Raw genomic sequence first — 17,659 nt, 5'->3', positions numbered from 1 at the left:
AGTATTTCGACGAACCTTACCGCCAGCCAGTATATTTCCGGCGCGTTTTCGGATGTACAAAATGGCGGCTTAAATTTTATTTTCCATTTTTAATACTTTCTTCTTCTTCTACTGGCAAGCATTATTATTTTCACCACATTACTCGTTCACATGGGGGTCTAAGTCTATCTTTGAAAATCTGTGAAATGATAACCATACATATTATCAAAACAACTTTAGTTGAATGAGGATAATGCTAAAAAACCGGATATATCAATTGAATATATGAATGACAGAATGTGTAAATGATTTGGATATTCTGTATGGAGATACAAGCCATTTCTAGCCAAATACTGTGAAATATAAGACCTTGCGTAAGTATATAACAAGTAAGTGATCGATAATGTTTATAAAGTATAGGTTTAAAGTAGTTTGATGTTATGTTAGAAATTAGAATCATTTATATTATTGCATCACTCATTCAGCATATCAGTTTGTATTGCCATTCACCTATCACATGTTTTCATCATCAATCTTGATAAGGTTGAATATACCGGAATATGGTATATTCCACTTTGGTACAGTCAAATGTATGAAAATATGGAACCCCATCAACCAGAATGCTGGATCTGCTCCAGCTTTTTAGTCCAACACATTTCCTACAAAACAACTTGTTGAACTGATTGGATAAGGCCCCATGTCTTACTACCTGAGTTTGTTGTCACTTGGTAATCAATAAAGGAATTGGTTATGAGAGAAATCCATGGCCTCAAATAGGAGGAGACCGGTCAACTTCCTATTTTCTTAAAGGGGCTTTTTTATCTAGCCCATGTTCTTTCTATGTTTGTAATCTAATATTTAATTAATTAAATTAGACAGAAGGAAGAAAGTAACCTTTTTCAAAAGAGAATAATTATGTACAGGCTTGCTAAGGATAATTTTTTCCAGTAGCTGTGAACTTGTTACCAACTGTACATATTTCATTTTCTCAGCATCTAATAAATTCAGTTATGGACGAAGACAGTTTAAGCGATAACAGTGGGAATCTTGAGGACTCTGATGATGATGGTAATGACGCTGTTTCTTCCACATCTCATGATCCAATTCACCATGACCTGCGTCAAAGTGATGGTGCACCCAAACAAAAAAAGAAGCGAAAACGTAAAGAGGGTAGAAAACGTATCCGAAAAATTCTGTCTGAAGAACAGCTTGACAGTGAAACTCTGAGTGCTCAGAAAGAGGAACAGGAAAGGCTTAGACGTTTGGAACTACAGAAAAGTTTAAATACAGCAACACCAGCAGCTAGGAGTGCTTCACCTTTAGACAAAAGCTCTCCACATTTGGAGACAACTAATGTGCCAGCACAGCCTGTGGTTGTTGATGTGCCACGTAAAGACCCAGATCGGATAATTGTTATCGATGATAGCGACGATGAGTGTGATATTATTATTGACAAGCCACAGCCTTTATCGGATTGTGTGATTATTTTGGATTCTGATTCGGAACATTCAACAGAGGAGGAGAACGAGGCAGATGAGGAGCCTGAGAATAGTGGAAGTCATACTAATGATGATGTCAACCAACCTGATGTTCATGGACGAGTTTTGGTGAATGTTAATCACCCACCAACTGAACCTGATATATTTCTAGCATCACATCTTTGTAGCGTGGCCAAACCCCACCAGGTAAATTTATAGGTATACTATTGCCTTTTGGGTAGTATTCTCTTTCAATGTAGAAATGCTTTTTAGGGTGAGTTCACACTGGGTGGCCATCACTGGTGCCCATCACTGGTGCCCATCTTTTCTTTTGGTCCCTAGTTTGGACATGAACTTTCTAAATGAAATATGGAAAAATGAAATATGAAAAATATTGATGATATAAAATATTGATGGGATAGAACAATAGTATGTTTTCTATTGTACAATTCTCAATTGTTTGGTAGTAAAGGAGTACTCAAGCTTTCTGACTAACTCTCTCCAAAGGTACAAAATGCATATGAATACATTTCAAAGCGTTCAAAGGTTGTTAGAGCTGAAAATCTGTCCGTGTGGTACAGTGACCAAAAACAAGCACTACTGTACCTCTATAATGGTACCCTCTGAAACAGCCACACTGTGTTTAAATATTCTTGGTACAAGTTCAAACATCAAGCACCAGTATCAGCCACAAGTCTGAACGCAACCTTTTGATCAATCTGTTGTATCTGATTTTCTAAGGCAATCTAGTTGACTTTTTCTTCACGTTCCTTGTATATAATGTGCCTTCGTATACTACTTCTAATCTCTTGCTATTTACTTAAATTATCCTTGTTGTGCTTTTTTAGATTGGAGGAATAAGGTTTCTTTATGACAATTTGGTGGAATCTTTGTCTCGCTACGAAGTTAGTCCAGGATTTGGATGCATCCTAGCACACTCAATGGGTCTGGGAAAAACATTGCAAGTGATTTGCTTTATCGATGTCTTCCTTCAATTCACGAAAGCCACTAAAGTTTTGTGTATTGTTCCGATGAATACCATTCAAAATTGGTATAGTGAGTTCAATTTATGGCTACCAGAAGCTCCATCCAGTCAAGCTAGGGAGCAAACATCTGAGGAAGGTTTGATGAAAGAAGATGGTAATCAAGAAAAGCAAGGAAGAACATTTCAAGTATTATTACTTGGTGAAAGTGTGAAAACTACTGTCGCGCGATCAGCTTTGATAGGTAAGATATCATGTATTTTTTGTTTCAACTGAAAATATGTCTCCTCAGAATGTGACGAGACTCTACATAAAAGCATTTCAACTCAGCACATGGACCAATAAACGTATAGCTTCCTAAAAGAGTCAATTGCTGATCGTTCTCCGATTACGTGCGGGTAGCACGGTGCGGGTAGCACGGGGCGGGTAGCACGGGGCGGGTAGCACGTTTACAATTTTCAGGCATGTACCCTTGTGTCTGTATGATATTTGCACGGAAGAGGCCTTTTTTTAATACACTTCGGACAGATACAGTCATACACATTCGAACATTTGTACATGAAATCAATGAGGAAATCAAAGGAAAGATTTAACCAGTTCTAAAATTTGTTGGATATTCCGCAGACATGATCATGCATACTGGAAAGATTTAACCAGTTCTAAAATTTGTTGGATATTCCGTAGACATGATCATGCAGTTGTTTGTTTCTGCTATTAGTGGTGAAGGTAAAATTGTCTTAGTTAGGTACGATCAAACAAGAAGCATTTTCCTCAAAGTATAGCAGAATTGAGCCACTAAAGGCGAAGAAAACAAATTCTTTTCGTTTTTCACGATATGACAGAGTTGATCTTTTGCTTGTGACAAGAGAGTCGTTTTCTTCTTTCGTCCCCATAGGAAATTGGGAGAAGAACGGTGGCGTGCTGCTTATGGGTTACGAGATGTATCGAATACTGGCTATGTATACGCCATCGCTGGTCAACAATACTAAACTAACTGGAAGTAAAAGAAAGAGAACTAACACTAACACAACGGAGGTTATTGATCTTGATGAAGAGGAGAAAAATATGGATCTGTTGCTTGGTAAATACTGCAAATGATCTTTTTTGGGACAATGAATTGGTTTATTGAATGTTCTTTAATGGGTTAAACATTTACCTGCTCTAACATTTACCTACAAATTTTCAGAAGTGCAGAAATCTCTTTGTAAACCCGGCCCCGATCTTGTTGTATGTGATGAAGGCCATCGTATTAAAAATAGTCAAGCAAATATTTCGCAAGCTCTAAAGAAAATACACACGAGGTATGTGTAATAGGATTTTTTACGGAATCCCGGTAATGAATACCATGCAAACAAAATTGACTAAAATTACTGGAACAACAGTTAAAACGTCCAGCTTGAAGGATGGTCGTAGGTAGATCTTGAGAGAAAGTAAAGACATGGCAGTCTAGAACTTGTTTGTAGAAATGTGTACAGTTGAAAAATATAATATTCATGCAGTTTGGGTTTCCTCCATTGATAATTCTTGAATCAATTAGATCAGTGGCGTAGTCAGCCTACCGATTTTGTCCCGCTATGCAAATTGCAATTCATTAGAATTATTAAATTCAGTTCAGTCTTTAGAAATTATCACCAAAATATTAGCATAGCATGACTAAATTCCCAGGCTGGCTACACCACCACTGAATCAGATCATTCTCAGTATCTCTAATTCCACCTAAGACTGAAGTATATCAGTCTGGATAAAGTCTCCTCGTAGAAAGTATAGTTCAATATGTAGTCTTCAACACTACCAGACTCGTTATGATGTCCTCTGCCATGAAAGTACTGTACAATCAACATTTGGTGTCACTTGTACATATGTATATGTGTATTTTCGCAGACGGCGTGTAGTACTTACTGGTTATCCATTGCAAAACAATTTGATGGAATATTGGTGCATGGTGGATTTCGTTCGGCCTAATTTTCTGGGAACCAGGCATGAGTTTTCAAACATGTTTGAAAGACCTATTGTTAACGGGCAGTGTGTGGACAGCACAGCATCGGTAAGTTATTGATGCAAACTTGCGTTTCTCTTGTTTTCCAAGTCCTCGTCGTCATACAATATGATTTATACTTACTTCTACTTAGACACGAATGTGTGAAATTTAGGTTAAACTGATTATCACTGAATATTTACAGGATATCAAATTGATGCGTTTCCGAGCCCATGTTTTGCACAGTCTTCTGGAGGGCTTTGTACAAAGGTAAACAATATAACAAAATGGCCACACAATAGCACCATGGCCGCACAATTGATTTTTCGAGCACCGTCGAAAGGAGGTTGGGTACGTTTACCACCTTTATCTCCACGTGGGTTTTAAGCGTTTTCTAACCAGACTTAAATGTACCAGGACCATAGCTAGAAGCTTAATTGAGGGGGGGTGTACATATATTCATATATTTATCTTATGCCCAACTGATTTCTGTTGTACACTTTTGTTCCTATGATACGTAAACATGAATATATGAATATACACCCTCCAATTAAGTCACCCCTCAAGCGGTCTAGCTACGGCCCTGAAACCAACCAGATCCATGTTGGCAAAGCGGTAATTTCTCGATTTTGGTGTTTTAAGGAGGAGCGAAGCAGTTCTCACGAAGACATTACCCGAAAAAGAAGAATATGTTATTCCTGTGAAGATGACGTCTGTTCAAAAGTCTTTATACAAAGCATTTGTGACTTCAGCGATGCGTTATGTGGGTTATATTAATCCTATTAAAGCATTTGGGATATGTATTAAGGTAAGAAAATGTGGGAATCTCTGTGTATTTTATAATCAATAGTTAACTGCAAAAACATACACGTATCGGGTATGTTGTGTGTTGACAATAAATTTTTGTTTTATCTGAACATCTACCTTTAATTATTATCGATCAAGGAGTATCGCGGTAGCGTTTTCTCCAAAACGTCGCATCCAAACGTGGTAAACATCAGCTTAACACAGACCAAAACACGTATCGACGTTTTCAACCGTATTTCTACCGAGGTGCCCTCACCAAAAGAGAAAACCCTTCGGGTCGAAACCACGAGAAGTGCCTTTGTCTTTTCCAGGCAGTTGTTATGCATACCAAATTAGATACGAATTTAACTATTACAATATATTAATCAATAATAATTTTTGGATATTTTCCTGAATATATGTTTTTGTTATAGATTTGGAATCATCCAGACATTCTGAAAAACTATCTTGACAGTAAGAAAGATGCAAGCAGAAATGCCTCGCCTTTGGTGAGTGATTATCAGGAGTTGTTGAGTTAGTAGAAAATGAGCAGAAGTTACATGTACATGTATTTGAATAGGAGGGATAGCAGAAGGATGTGGAGGAAGAGTGGCAGTAGGATAGGAGGGGTAACTGGAGGATGTGGAGGAAGAGTGGCAGTAGGATAGGAGGGGTAGCAGAAGGATGTGGAGGAAGAGTGGCAGTAAGATAGGAAGGGTAGCTGGAGGATGTGGAGGAAGAGTGGCAGTAAGATAGGAGGGGTAGCAGAAGGGTGTGGAGGAAGAGTGGCAATAAAAGATGTGGTAAATGTAGCAGTAGAGAGAGAGAGAAGTAGCAGGAGGAGGATGGGGAGAGAGTAGAAGTTGTAGTAAGAGTATAGCCGTAGGAGGAGGAGAGGTAACAGGAGGTGGAGGGGAAGAACGGAAGTAGAAGTTGTAGTAGGATGATCTCGAGTGAATGCTGTTTTTAAGTAAGAGAAATTTTTTTATTATCGTTGTACAGTAACGGGGGTAATCTTTTACAGACTGTATGCGACCCAGACTTAGATATTGGAGTTAGCGTAAGCAAGAAAACGAAAGATTCAAAGAACGATGCTAAACTGCAGCTAAACACCAACTCAGATACCACTATGTGTCCACCTGATCCAAAGGCAATAGCCAATGTTTCTGACTGGGTAAGTTATTAGTTGTAGTTTTGCAAACCCTTTTTTACTGTGTCTTGACTTGTTCATCTTCATCATATGGGAAAATATCATTTCCGAAACAGACACTACTGTGCAGCAATGGTTTAAAATTTCCTTTTTTGCTTTCGCCAGGTTGGCGACTTGATGGACAATTACAAAACTGGTGTGTTACAACATGGTTCGAAGTTAGTCATTTTGATGGAGCTCATCGATAAGTCTCTTCAAATGGGAGATAAAATTCTCGTATTTAGGTAATTCCCGTATTTTTGGCGTCCACAGGACTTCTGGGTTTGTATTTACGCAGGTAACGGAGTCTCTTAACGAATTGTTCTTTTCTGTTGTAGCCAAAGTTTATCCACACTTAGCCTCATCGAAGATTTTCTTCGAAAACGTGTCGTTCCACCATTGCCATCTCAACTCATGTTTCAACCTGTTCACTGGGAGAAAAACAAGAACTACTACCGTAAGACATTAGTTTTTTCATTTGAATATAACCACCTGCTGTAACCTTCGCTCCCTACCATCTCCCATTTTTATTTGTCATGTTACATGTTTCATTTGATTGGCGTTACCACAGTCGTGTTTACATTTTGAGCCCAGGCCTAGTTTTTTGCTAGGTTTTCCTAGTGTAAACGAACTTCGACTGGGCCTTCGATTATGGCCGAATCTCCTGAAAAGTAACGACTTCTTCTTTGCATTACTTGTTGCGGATTGCGTAGAAATATCGAATGGTTTTTATTGTTCAGGTCTAGACGGTGGTACCTCATCACAAGAGCGTGACAAGCTAATTACGGCGTTCAATTCAAAAACAAACCAATCAGTTTACCTTTTCCTGTTATCAACAAGGTAAGTTTTGGGACCTAAGAATATCGCATTTTGCAGGTATATCAAATTATGACAAGACAGCAATGTTTCCTCGAGGTTGATGACCTCTGAGGAGCCAATTTGTATTGACAAATGCTCTATTTTTCCATGTAATTAAATTTGTATTGTTCTTACAGGGCGTGTAGCTTGGGTGTGAACTTGATTGGTGGTAATAGAGTTGTGATATTTGATGCTTCGTGGAATCCATGTCATGATGCACAAGCTGTTTGTAGGTAAGTAGAAGATTCCTGACACTGAAGAAGCTCAACTTGTTTCGTTCCTATCTGTTTCTTAAATTCCATTAAAAAGCCCGAATTGATCCGATGGAGTAGATATCAGCGGGAACCTGAATTAAACAAACTTTTATTACACATAGTTGATAATTGTATCCTTAACTACTAAAGAATGTCAAATGAATTCATAACACAAATTTTGAACATCTATCTCTTTGCATCAATCGGTGGTGCAATTATGCTCACCGCATACTGCACTCCTCTAATAAAATGAAGTTAGCCCAACCTACATGTATACTACTTTTAATAGCATTATCATTATCACCTTTTCCCTTGCATGGACATTAGTTTAATTAGCTATCATTTCTTCACTCGCTACTGCCAAAAACCGCCCGATCGAAAACAATTGAAACCGGTACATTACGTCGATATCAGCCTCGTACTGTATCTGATTCGTAGTGTCCTTCTTGATTTAGGATATATAGGTACGGGCAAACGAAAAAATGCTTTATTTATCGTTTGGTCAGCTATGGTACTTTTGAGAAACGAATGTATGAACGTCAAATAACAAAGGAGGGAATGTCAGGTGTGCAGGATGATTTATAATTAAAAAAACATTTAAATAATTTCGTATATGAAATCTGTGTCTTGAATTTTCCCTACTGCATGGAATTACCTATATAGATCGAGTTATTGATGAACTAAATCCCGAGGCAAATTTGACGAAACTGGAAGTGATGCATCTTTTCAAGGAACAGGTGTGTTTTTTTTACGATATAATTCAACATATTTCAACGTGTTGCCATAATCCTACAATCCTACAATGCAAAAATTTATGGATTTATAACTATAGGGCAGTGACGACGAGGATCCCAGTCTTAATATTTCAGCAAATGCATTTCCTGATCCAGTCTTGAATTATGTTTGTGGGACCTGTCATGAATCCATTCTTGAGGTAACAATGAGTTGTATGGTATTGATTCGGGTTTATTGATCCTATAGGATTCTCCGTAGTAAACTACTTTGTTAGGACCCATTTACACTTGCAATTTTTGCTGCGATTTTCGTTGCGATTTTCTTCTTTTGATTGATACGAACGAGTGAATGAGGCTGAATTAGTTACGGAAGTTCAAATACAAAGCATTCGTGCAGAACTTATTACTCGTTCACATCTATCAAAAGAAGAAAATCGCACAAAAAATTGCAACAAGAATGTGAACGGGCTATTATGTATTTTGTTTGCCCGGGACCGTACGAATTTTAGGCAGCTAATACTGTTAAAAACATTCTAAACTCCATGCAATGCAAGTTTTGTCATTTTGTCATGATAAACGATGTTGTATTTTTGTCTTTCTTCACGACACACTTTGTTGTGATTTGTGTCATTTTGTTCCGGGGCGTGGTGGGGGCTAAATAGAACTAATTATCGTTATTTTTAGACACCATTCAAACATAAGCTGCAATCGTCACGTAAATTAAGAAACATTTTGACAAAAGCAGAAAAACGCGAGGCAAAGAAAGGTACATTACAAGTCATAATGAGATAGATAATCCACATGCATTTTCTTTTATAGCTCTTAGGTTCACTCTGTCTTTTGTGTGGGGTATGCAAGTCAGTTTTGTAGGGATAGTGTGACCAAACGACAACTAAACTGACACAGGTCTTAGTACTGGCTGCAGTATGGCCTACCATAGCAGGCAACATGATATGTACAACGGTTTTTGAGTTGCCATGAGCTGAAAAAACGTTATGAAAAAGTTCCTGAAAGATTATAAATATATTTATTGATATAGGCTATGAACGTGAAAAGCGAGCAATCGATTCTGCAAACAAATACAGCTCGTCTTCCACCGTCTGTTCACCATTAGTAAGGTAGGTTGATGACTCTATGGTAGGTTGAGAAGCCAAACCGTGCAACACTTGGCATGTAATATAGTTGGGACTAAGACACCAACTGTCTGTCGCCGCACAAGAAAAATGTATGAATGAATCACGAAAGGCTGTGAGTTTCTCTCTGAAAGCCTCTGAGTTGTCAGATTCACTTATCGAGGCCTGAAATACTGTTTAGAAATCACGTTTAACAAAGTTGGCTTGCTTAAAGTTCAAGATAAATGTGGTTTTGTATTCCAAAGTCGAAATATTGGCAAGTGTACATACAGTATTTCGTATGCTTTAATGCTCTGACAAACTAAGTGGTTTTTTTCGGATAACCTATTTTTCTCGGTCAAAATATTTTAAAAACCAAGCAAGATATGACACATCTGTAACAGATTTAGACATGATTTTAAACGTTCTCTGACTAAATGTGGTTCATACAATTTTCTTGCAGGGAACAAATCAGGAAGGAAGTGATAAATCGTCCTATTGGTCATGTTAAACCGATACAAAGTGTCCAGGCTAGTGCCAGTCCCCCTGTGGGACAACCCGTTTCGTCTCTTCCTCTACCGGTTCAACCCTATGCCAATCCCTTCAGAGCTGACTTACCTTCTATGGCTTACATGGCAGGCATGACTCTTCCACCTCTTCTCAATAACAGGTATAAATTTAGTGTAATTTGATAAATATGAATATATCATAAAGTAAATCGCTGCGAGGGAGGACGTGATACCCATTGAACTGTAAACAAACTGGAACGATAACTCAGGAGGAAAATTGAAGCCAGTGCTTTTTACTTTTTCTGAGTTATAAGCTAAAATACTTAACGCCAAATGTTGAGCCGTATATGAAATTAAAGCTATTAAAGTTATGTTTATGAACATCAAGTTAGTTATGTTTTCTGTAGAAATTTCGAGAGTTTAACTCGAAAATTTAGCATTTTTGCCGGTTTGTAATTGTTTTTGTTTTTTTAAAATATATTTCCTGTGCAGTTTAAATCTTGAAATTTCCGTATAAAATATAACTTCAATAGCTTTAATTTGACATCCAGTACAACGTCTGGCGTCAAGTATTTCAACTCATAACTAAGAAAAACTGTTTTGGCTTCAAGTTAATATAGGGATGTTTGTCAGGAGTTAGTGTTCCAGTTCACCCACAGTTCAATGGTGATAACAGGTTCAATTGCATTGCATCACCTTGTTTTAAAATATACGAAGCAACATTAAATATGATTCCGACTGCCTGTTATAAAATATGACTTGATAAATAAATAATTTGCATGTTATTCAATTTTGCAGATTTTACCAAACGGGAGAATTGCGACCGTTGTCCCCATACCCTAGTAATTTCCCGTTGCCCTACCCTTTCCCCGAAATCAACCCTGACTTACGACCATCAAGTGGAATCCGACAACCAATAGTCGTTGATTTATTAACCTCTCCTGAAGAGAAGTCCGATGCAGCAAATAAAGTAGAAACTACGCCTAAAAGTGCAGAGAAAAATGGAGAGGCAAATAATACTGCCAATAATGCCGGTAAGGTAGCTACTCCTGAGGTCGCAAATCCTCAATCGTTGTGTGTTAAATCAAGTAATTCAGACCCGGTTTCCCTTGATACGTCAAAAAGTAATGCGGGCTCTTCTGATCAGCCTGGTGTGGCCACTAGTGTAATGACCAAAAATGTCACAACCGTTTGCGAGTCAAATATTCAAAAACCAACGATGCTGAATAGCAACCCGAAGGAAGATTTTGAGAATGCGATGATAGATAAAGCTACTTCTAGTTCGGGAACTAATCCTGACATAATCACAACTAAAAACTACAATAATCCTACAACATCCAATGTTATAACTCTGTCTACGGAGACTGCTGGACCTCAATCAGACCACACACCAATTATGGCGGCTAGTACCGTTCAGCAATTGACAAATAATCCAGTAATTTTTCAACAATCAGTACCCGATCAAAACGGGTCTGGCCATGCAACAATTACGGAACAAAACAGTGAGATTTCTACGCTGGTGGAAAGCAACTTACCCACTACAAACATCGCTGCAGACTCCATCATGTGAATTCATCAAAATGTTGAACAAACATGAAACGATGATTGAAAGTATGGTTTCTCTATAAGGGGCCAAATAACCAGCTGGGAACTTGACTTATTCACTAACCTGCCTGATCTGCACAAGACAGGCTTTTGTATAACTAAAAATAGTGCAGTATCTCGGTTGCGTTAGCCTTTACTGCCCTGACAAACTATACGTTTGATTAATTGTATATAATAAAAACACTACTTTTAACACTGAAATTGAATCTTTTCTACAAAAATGTTTTGCACATATGTTGTGTACAATAATTACACACCTGCCGTCAAATATAAATGTGACAGGTAACTTCAAATATGTCAAAAACGTAGCGAGATATGACAATCTTTGACAGATTTTTTACATGTTTTTAAACCTTTGTTTATATAAGGCCGCGATAAATTATTTTTGTTGCTATTGTCTTTCAGGATCTTTTCCACTTATCGTAAACGACGTTGGATCTGTAAGCAACGGAAAATGAAACGACCGAATCCGGAAATGACCGACCGAAAATATTTGCCGAAAATTAGTGAGTGCGTGTCCCTATAAAATTCATTGATTACCAATTCAAAATTGAAATGCTCAATTGCTAATAAGCTGTTAAACTTATTGGGCACAAAGATAAGGCACTGTGCCTAGCGTGAATTTAGTATGGAAACATGTTTGCTTTGTCTTGCTTAATCGTTGCAAACCAAGGCCAAAGAATAGAAACCATGCATGTTCTATTCTGTGCCAGGGCGTTTACATAGATCTATATGAGCACCCTGTTGCAAACAATAGCTGAAATAACCCAAAACCAGCACATAAAAGGCCGTGTTACACGATGCACTTTTTCTTGCAACTTTGCAATGCAATTCCATTTTTGAGAGATGTGAATTTGGCGAATGCAAAACTTTAGTATTTACACCCTCCAACGATGTTTTCTTATTCGTACATTTTGAAAACTCTTTCACTAATTTACATCTTTCAAAAGCAGAATTGCATTGCATAACATAATAACAATCACTCTCATCGTCGTGCACTTTTTTCAGAAAGAATTGAGCGCGCTTTAAAATTTGGCAATTCTGCGGGAACGCAATTTTAGCTTCCACTATTTCCGGTTTCGGTTATTTCCGGTTTCGATCGTTACGGTTCCGATGTTTACAGAGACCCGTTGGAAATTGTAGTATATATATACATAATTAAAATCATCACACAAGCTTTTTGATCCGATAAAAACACACGCAGCAAGCTTGCGAAAAATCGGTTAAAAATTAGCCAATGAAAATTCCTCCCAATGCCAATGGTTTGGGTGGAGTGCATCGATTGATTCGCGGATTCGGTTAAAGTTTTTTAAAGCAACTTAAAAGCAGCTGTGATCAGTATATCAAAATCAATTATGGCAGTTTAACACACATTATATTTTGCCGACGGCAAAATGTTTTAAAAACATTAGGTGTTGATTGTTCCTCTACAGTTGCTAAAATCGATACACTTCTCCACGTTCGACATTTCACTGAGGTAACTACAGTAAACCAGAACCAAATACACACCAAGGGAAAGCGTTCGCGAAATATATAATATTCCCTTTTTCTTTTATATGACTAGTCAAAACCTCGCGTTTCGACAACAACTCAGCAGCTTCATTCCTTCTTGGCGAAGGTTTGAATTCTTCCAGAAAAATATGAGACAGTTGAACGTTGAGTTCATAGCGACAAATGTACTGCACCATATGTTAATTAACCAGACGTCTCGATCGTAAAAAGGCGTGTTCGATATAGAACGGAGACCAGAATTTATCATTTGTGGCAAAGAGCAAACGAAGAGGCAGAAAACAGCTAAGGAACACGTTGAAATATTTTTGATATTCCACTTGCGTTTTTTCCCCACTTGATCACTCTCTGTTGTCGTTGCTGTAGTAACTCGTCCTTCTCGCCGTTTTGCTTTAGCGACTATGAATATCTTATAGTTAAGGTAGGCAAACAACGACAGTAATATCAAAAGGTTTGCCGCTGATATGATGTAGCCTAATGCTTTTTGATGCGAAAATATTGCGGACAATGCAATCTGGCTGGTCGCCCAAATGATCAAAAAGATCAGCAAATACAGCAGCCGTTTCTTAGTAACGTATGCTCGATGAAATATCGGAAACGTTATCGCGAAGAAACGTTCAATTGTTAATGTTAATAAAGCAAGCATTGAAAACGCGTGAAGAAAAAACGTTGAGTATATCCTAATCTTTTCGCGAACGTCTTCATAGTCCTTTTTACACCAGAATATTGTTGATAGCACCATGAGAGGGTTGGTGATGATGACTACGGTCAGATCAAAACAAGATAGAACAAGAATCATAAAGTAGGTTGGCTTCTTTCGAAGTTGCGACGACCTCTTTATGCTGATTATAACCACGGAATTAAGAAATATTCCGAAAATCATGAATAGGCCGTATTCTGTGGCCGATTATCGTTCAGTTTCGTTGCCCCCCTTCGGGCACTACTTGAAAACACGATAGAAAATTAGGATAAATTATAGAAAGTCTAAATTCACTTGTTTTCACCTTCACAAACCTGCAGTTTTCGAGCATTTCATCTTCGAAAAATCAGTAAATTTGCATGTTTTGCAATACACCGACGCCATTTTGATTCAGGAAATGTCTTGGATACTTGGTGTAATATACGACATATATAGCAAATTCAGCAGTTTTATACCGGTATTTACATGAAGTTTCTAGCATTTTTGCTGTGCAAGCAGGTTTCAACAAGGAAGCTTTGAGTGGAGTTTTACGAGGTTTTTCGTAAATTTTCATACTTTTTCAAAACTAAATTAGTCACAGAAGAATTGGACAACAATTAATCGGAAAACATCCGCCAATTTGCGATTTTTCTATAGCATTCTGCTCTTGGAATTTACAAATAAATAAGAACAACTTTATTTACACGCATCAAAATCATCCACGAGCGTTTTGTTTCTAGTCAATTATATAAAATAATTACTACACAATTCTTTTCCAGCATACCCTTTGTTTTGTGATTTGCAACGTACAACTACTGTACATGTTAAAATATTGAACACGCATACCAAGGTTGATATTGATACGTTTTAATACCATTGTGGGAGATTACGAGCGCCTTATAATTTTAAAACACAAATAAATGTTGAACTTAACCCTTTTAATCGGACAGCTAATACCACAATTCATCATCGACGTCATCTCCGAAATCCAGATTAGATCCTGATCCTTCAAGTTGATCATCGTCATCAGATTGAGGCAGGCCATAACTGCTATCATCGTCGTTACCATCTTCAACTACAGCATTCTGGCAATCACCACACGAACATAGGTTGGTGCACTTTAAGTCAGCCTTTTTGCAGGAACAACGCATGCATGGTCGAGCATCCAGTCTTGCACTTGCACTCAACTGGCACTCAATTAAAGATCGCGGAGCGGGTGGGCGTGTCGTCCAAGTTATCTCCAGCTCTTTATCGTCAAGCGTCCAGCCATTGCCAACCAGTGATGGAAGATCGACTTCTGCACTTAAACACTGATACCATGATGCTGCTTGATTGCTAATGCCATTACCGGTAAAAGCATGAAAGCCTGGTAAACAAAGTGCAACATCCACACCCAAGAATTTCGAGATAATTGCTACAGAAAATCTCTTTCTGCATCTGTTGTTGCATGGCAATCGCAGGTATAAGAACATCTGTATCAGGGCTTTTGATAATAACTTTATCATACGTTGCTGCTGCGTGGTTGGCATGTAGAATTAAACGAGTGTCTGCTTCTTCGTGTGCTATGGAGCGAAAACACCTCATTACTTGTAACACTATCGTTCGGGGTTTTCACCGCATCTTAAACACTTTTTCCACTGTTTTGGAACACTCTGATCTTTTCCGAAGATTTGAACTTTCTGGACTCCTTCAGCTCTTCGTTGTTTCTCTGCATTCTTTATGCTCAACTAAGGATACCTGTCTGCAACAATCTAATCGTTTGGAATTATACTTTCGTGCTAGCGTGTTGAGGTCTTTAAAAGAGCATCATCGCCAAATGTTTTCCATTTTCCTTTCATCGACTGAATAACTGCCATAGCATCCACAATCAGTGCATTGTTATTAAATGCACAAACATTGACTTCTGGATTTCCAGATTCATTTTCCAATACTTCAGCAAGTTTAGACTTGGGCCAACTTGGCAGTTTTCACAAGTCCTCTCACGTTTTCATAAGGAAAATGTTTGAAATTTGTTCTTTTTCAACTTCGTAAAGATGTCTGGGTTTTCGCTCAACAAATTCGTTTTAGTGGATTGATGATAATAAGATAAAGGCGTTGGTAATTAACTTTGTCAAAAAACTGAGATGTTGTAAATAGTTTTTGCTGAGAAAACGTGTGTAATATAAAAGTAGTTAATATAAAACAAAGGTTGCTGGAAAGGAATTGTGTAGTAATTATTTTATATAACTTGACTAGAAACAAAACGCTCGTGGATGATTTTGATGGGTGTAAGCAAAATTGGCGGATGTTTTTCCGATTAATTGTTGTCTAAGTCTTCTCTGACTAATTTAGTTTTGAAAAACTATGAAAATTTGCGAAAAACCTCGTAAAACTCCACTCAAAGCTTCCTTGTTGAAACCTGCTTGCACAGCAAAAATGCAGGAAACTTCATTTAAATACCGGTATAAAACTGCTGAATCTGCTATATATGTCGTATATTACACCAAGTATCCTTGACATTTCCTGAATCAAAATGGCGTCGGTGTATTGCAAAACATGCAAATTCACTGATGTTTCGAAGATGAAATGCTCGAAAACTGCAGGTTTGTGAAGGTGAAAACAAGTGAATTTAGACTTTCTATAATTTATCCTAATTTTCTATCGTGTTTTCAAGTAGTGCCCGAAGGGGGGCAACGAAAATCGTTTTCTAAGCGACTTTTCGTGCCAGAGAATACGGCCTAGAAGGATATGTTTAAAAAACACAGCAGTAGCGTGTTGATAAGAATGTCGAATTGCATGTCAATTCTCGTACAACTCATATGCACTTGTCGTTACAGCATTTTCCCATCCCAATTGGTTTTTCGTACATTAGAATTACCACGTTGAACATAAATACGATATAGTTGTAGATGCACCTGCATGTTCATTTTAATTTTGAATGCACGTCGTTATATCGGCACGCTTTTAAACAATAACTGCATTTCTAATTAAAACTAATGCAGTTTATTACTTATTAAAGTTTCATGAAATCTGACAACGCAGACGTCACCGTCTTTGCAAAAGATAAATAAGCCGACATTTATCTCAGAAACGTCTCTGATATTTTTAATTGTTTTATGGAAAGCCTGCATAACAACCTTAAGTGACCTACCGCAGCGATACGACCGATACGATCATTATACGGGGTACTTCGAACACTTTTCTACACGGTCCTGTGTGTGCATGGTCGATGTTTTCGGCTCAAAGAGTTAAGGCTGTAGTTTTCCACTTACCTGTTTTTCATACGCACGTAAAAGTCTAAATCCTTATGCATGTCACCTTTGAAAAAACTAAGTGAATATATCGAAGGAACTTAGTTTTCTGCATATTTTAGTATGCATTAGTTGACCTAGATGTTAAATTTAAAAGGATTTAAAATTCTCCGTACGTGTATACGTACGTATAAAAGACGCGTAAGTGGAAAGCAGCCTTTAGCGTGGATAAAAAAAAGTCTATACCTATACCTACTCACGTTTGAACAGTATACGTGGTTATACGGTTCTTTATTTTTTGCATCATTAGATGTAGGTGTATGTAGGTGTATAAGCGCATTTTAGTCGCGTCGAATGCAATTCAAACAAAAGATAATGAGATGTCAGCTCATCTGTTGTTTGAATTGAATTCAACGTGACAAAAATGCGCTATAGACCTTGTTCGGCGATCGCCATTTTCACGTCCTCTTTTTCTATGACGTTCGCGTCCTCGCAGCTGCGCGATGCCCACGCACGCCATTTTCAAAGCGCCTGGGTAAGAGACTAGGCATAGTAAGAAAACTGGGACATTTTGCAGCTCTCGGAAGCTTTCGTCTAATTGGATTATGCTTTTCTATGCTTTCTATAAAGAACGAAGCTATGCTATTGGTTGAAACAAAAATGTATTGTAAAGTTCAGCCAATGAAAATCATTCTTGCGAGAAGCTGGGACACTACCCGGGAGAAAACTAGAAACGTTATTTCATCAGTTATTTCAAGTCAGAAAAAAATATGGCCCGA

The 17,659-nt window shown here is 37.8% G+C and overlaps 1 protein-coding gene across 4 annotated transcripts; it reads left to right on the top strand.

Annotated features, from left to right (window-relative positions):
- Positions 1-63: 63 nt before the first annotated feature.
- LOC114530573 (helicase ARIP4-like) lies at positions 64-13,839 on the top strand. 4 transcript variants are annotated; one of them, XM_028552145.1, is made up of 22 exons: positions 64-368; positions 972-1,664; positions 2,306-2,684; positions 3,336-3,521; positions 3,627-3,741; positions 4,322-4,484; positions 4,621-4,685; positions 5,058-5,223; positions 5,636-5,710; positions 6,226-6,375; positions 6,517-6,635; positions 6,729-6,847; positions 7,131-7,230; positions 7,386-7,481; positions 7,958-8,067; positions 8,166-8,239; positions 8,335-8,436; positions 8,921-9,002; positions 9,276-9,354; positions 9,812-10,018; positions 10,656-10,891; positions 13,027-13,839. In XM_028552145.1, exons 2-22 carry the CDS (start codon positions 990-992, stop codon positions 13,104-13,106), a joined length of 3,378 nt encoding a protein of 1,125 aa, XP_028407946.1. In that variant the 5' UTR covers positions 64-368; positions 972-989; the 3' UTR covers positions 13,107-13,839. The 4 variants fall into 4 exon arrangements, with proteins under 4 accessions (XP_028407946.1, XP_028407947.1, XP_028407945.1 ...); XM_028552146.1 differs by lacking the exon at positions 13,027-13,839 and adding an exon at positions 11,868-12,588; XM_028552144.1 differs by lacking the exon at positions 13,027-13,839 and having other exon boundaries at positions 64-353; positions 10,656-12,588.
- The last annotated feature ends 3,820 nt before the right edge of the window (positions 13,840-17,659 follow it).

Source organism: Dendronephthya gigantea, unplaced genomic scaffold (assembly GCF_004324835.1).
Source record: "Dendronephthya gigantea isolate DGI-Jeju-01 unplaced genomic scaffold, DenGig_1.0 000064F, whole genome shotgun sequence".
In the NCBI taxonomy this organism is placed as follows: domain Eukaryota; kingdom Metazoa; phylum Cnidaria; class Anthozoa; order Malacalcyonacea; family Nephtheidae; genus Dendronephthya; species Dendronephthya gigantea.
This window is presented reverse-complemented; position numbering and strand designations above follow the sequence as displayed.